The following is a 2,500-nucleotide window of genomic DNA, read 5'->3' on the forward strand; positions in this document are numbered from 1 at the left end:
ACGCCTTTTTTTAATTCAGTTATTTATATTTATATTTTTCTTGTTTTTATTCCTCTTTATTTTTCCACATTTATTCTCCAGATATGTAATGTTTCCATAGCAGCAGTTAATTATTGAGACTTTATTCTGAAAAACAAAGAAACCGGAAGTTTGTTCTTCTGTTGTTAGTCGATGAAGAAGGTGAAGTTGGTTCCTGGTTCCTCCTCTTCCTCCTCTACCTCCTCCACAGCTTCGTCTCTTCATCTGTCACAGAATCATAACCCGTTCTTTTTGTTTCAGGAGGTTTTATGATATGAAGTGAAAATAGAACATGAAATACATATTTTCATTTCTGCTGTTCGTCACATCCACTAAACTCTGAAACAGTTTGTCTCCAGGTGTTTTTTATTTTAAATTCTTCACAGTTCTTTATAGAACATGAACATTAATAACTTACTGTAGTTTGGTTCAACTTCTCTTCTCCATTTTTCCAAAAATTGAATATATTTAAATTAGTCTGAAATTATTTTGACAGTGAAGAGAAACGAGATGCATTTTTTTCTGCTTCATGTGAAATAATAAGAAAATGCATGTGAAAATATAAAAAGAGATATGAATAATACAAGTTGATTGACAGCTTGCGCTTCCAAGATAGAGATGAAATAGAACCAGGAAACAGGAAACGTTTCCTCTCAGAGCTCCGTGATCGTTTCATGATTATTGATCATTGATTATTAAATATGCTGCTGATTCATTTCCTGCAGCTCAGATTCGGCTAGTTCTTTGACACACGATGATTTCAGCCTCATACTGCTGTTTGATGACGTCATCGTTCAAAGTCAGGGGAGAGTTATGAAGGGTTATGAAGGGTTATGAAGGGTTATGAAGGGTTGTGAAGGGTTATGAAGAGTTGTGTATTTGTGTTCACGGTTCCCGTTTGTCCCGGCGGTTTGTGTTTCTATTGGTGTTTGAATTATAAATGTTCGTGACCGTCATCGACCTGTGGCGGCGGCTCGGAGCAAAGGCTCATGGGAAAGCGCTGCTCCCGGCTGACTGGGCGTGTCCTGTGTGTTTTGCTGTGATTTCAGAACACGTGACCTCAAACGCCAGCGATAGTGAGAGTAGCTACCGTAAGTGTGACGCCGCTCGCCGCTGATGACTGACAGTAAACACTAACCCCCCCTCCACTGACCACATTAATGAGCACAAACTGCTGATTGGCCGACAACAGCATGACCTCACACACAGTTTAGCTCCTCCATAATGCTGCTGAACGACCCCTGACCTCATGAGCGTCTGTTTGTACACGACTCCTGCATGGACACACACACACACACACACACCAGACGATGCTTTTAGATCATTTCAGTGTAGTTGGTTGTAATGCACAGCTTCACCACTAGAGGTCAGTGAGTCGGACGCGATCAGAGGATGAGTCACTACATCAGATTTAACTGAACCTGAACTTTAAACTCAAAAGAAACTTTCGATCGAAACAAACAGATGAATTATCATCACATGACCTTTTTATTTTAAACAAGTTGTTTATGTTCAGTGACACGGTGAAGAATTGGCGTCTGATTGGAAGAACACGTGAACATCTTTTCTTTCTGCAGCCGGTCGGAGTTCGTCGACATTTCCGTTCTTTTCTTTTTGCTGAGCAGAAGAAGGTTAAATAATCTTAATCGTCTTTATCAACAGTTGATTTAATAAACATGTTCATCTTCAGCTCAGAAGAAAACAAACAGGTTCACGTTCATCAAACATCAGATCACAGAAACTAAAACTTCACATTAATAACTAATAAACCTTGTTTCCTTCACTGACACCCTCTTCATCTCCATCCTCCACCTCGTCATCATCCCTCGCTCAGTTTAACGTGTGTGTGTGTGTGTGTGTGTGTGTGTGTGTGTGTGTGTGTGTGTGTGTGTGTGTGTGTGTGTGTGTGTGTGTGTGTGTGTGTGTGTGTGTGTGTGTGTGTGTGTGTGTGTGTGTGTGTGTGTGTGTGTGTGTGTGTGTGTGTGTGTGCAGGTGGACAGGAGGAGTACGTTTTGTCGTATGAACCCGTCGTTCAACACGAAGGTAAGACACTTGTAACTTTACAGGATATGAGCAAATTTTTAAGGTCAAAATTTTCTAAAAGTAGAATAAGTAAACAGGTCGGTTCTTCGACATCATCATCATCGTCGTCGTCGTGTGTTGATCTCTGACAGTCAACTACACTCGTCCCGTCATCGTCCTCGGCCCCATGAAGGATCGGATCAACGACGACCTCATCTCAGAGTTCCCCGACAAGTTTGGATCCTGCGTCCCGCGTGAGTCCGCTCACAACTACATCTACATCTATCTATATATATATATAAATACATATATCTACATCTACACCTGCAGAGTCGTATCTCTTTAATATTTGAATCTGGTCAAATGAAATCATAATGATGATCTTCCTCTTCCTTCCTCCTCTTCCTCAGATACGACCCGACCGAAGCGAGACTACGAGGTCGACGGCAGAGATTATCAC

The 2,500-nt window shown here is 41.2% G+C and overlaps 1 protein-coding gene across 25 annotated transcripts in view; it reads left to right on the top strand.

The window, feature by feature from the left end:
- The window catches only part of LOC118310712 (discs large homolog 1-like protein), a 57,524-nt gene that overhangs the window by 52,021 nt on the left and 3,003 nt on the right, over positions 1 to 2,500 (top strand). For 17 of the 25 annotated variants that reach the window (XM_035633887.2, XM_035633888.2, XM_035633893.2 and 14 more), the window contains 4 exons: positions 1,068 to 1,109; positions 2,011 to 2,061; positions 2,193 to 2,294; positions 2,451 to 2,500. The exon at positions 2,451 to 2,500 is cut by the window's right edge and continues 123 nt beyond it. In XM_035633887.2, coding sequence (XP_035489780.2) covers positions 1,068 to 1,109; positions 2,011 to 2,061; positions 2,193 to 2,294; positions 2,451 to 2,500 — 245 coding nt within the window. Of the gene's footprint in view, positions 1 to 1,067; positions 1,110 to 2,010; positions 2,062 to 2,192; positions 2,295 to 2,450 lie in introns of those variants that run through there. The other 8 variants (XM_047331970.1, XM_047331971.1, XM_035633897.2 and 5 more) reach the window with 3 other exon arrangements.

The sequence above is a fragment of the Scophthalmus maximus genome, chromosome 5, assembly GCF_022379125.1.
Source record: "Scophthalmus maximus strain ysfricsl-2021 chromosome 5, ASM2237912v1, whole genome shotgun sequence".
In the NCBI taxonomy this organism is placed as follows: domain Eukaryota; kingdom Metazoa; phylum Chordata; class Actinopteri; order Pleuronectiformes; family Scophthalmidae; genus Scophthalmus; species Scophthalmus maximus.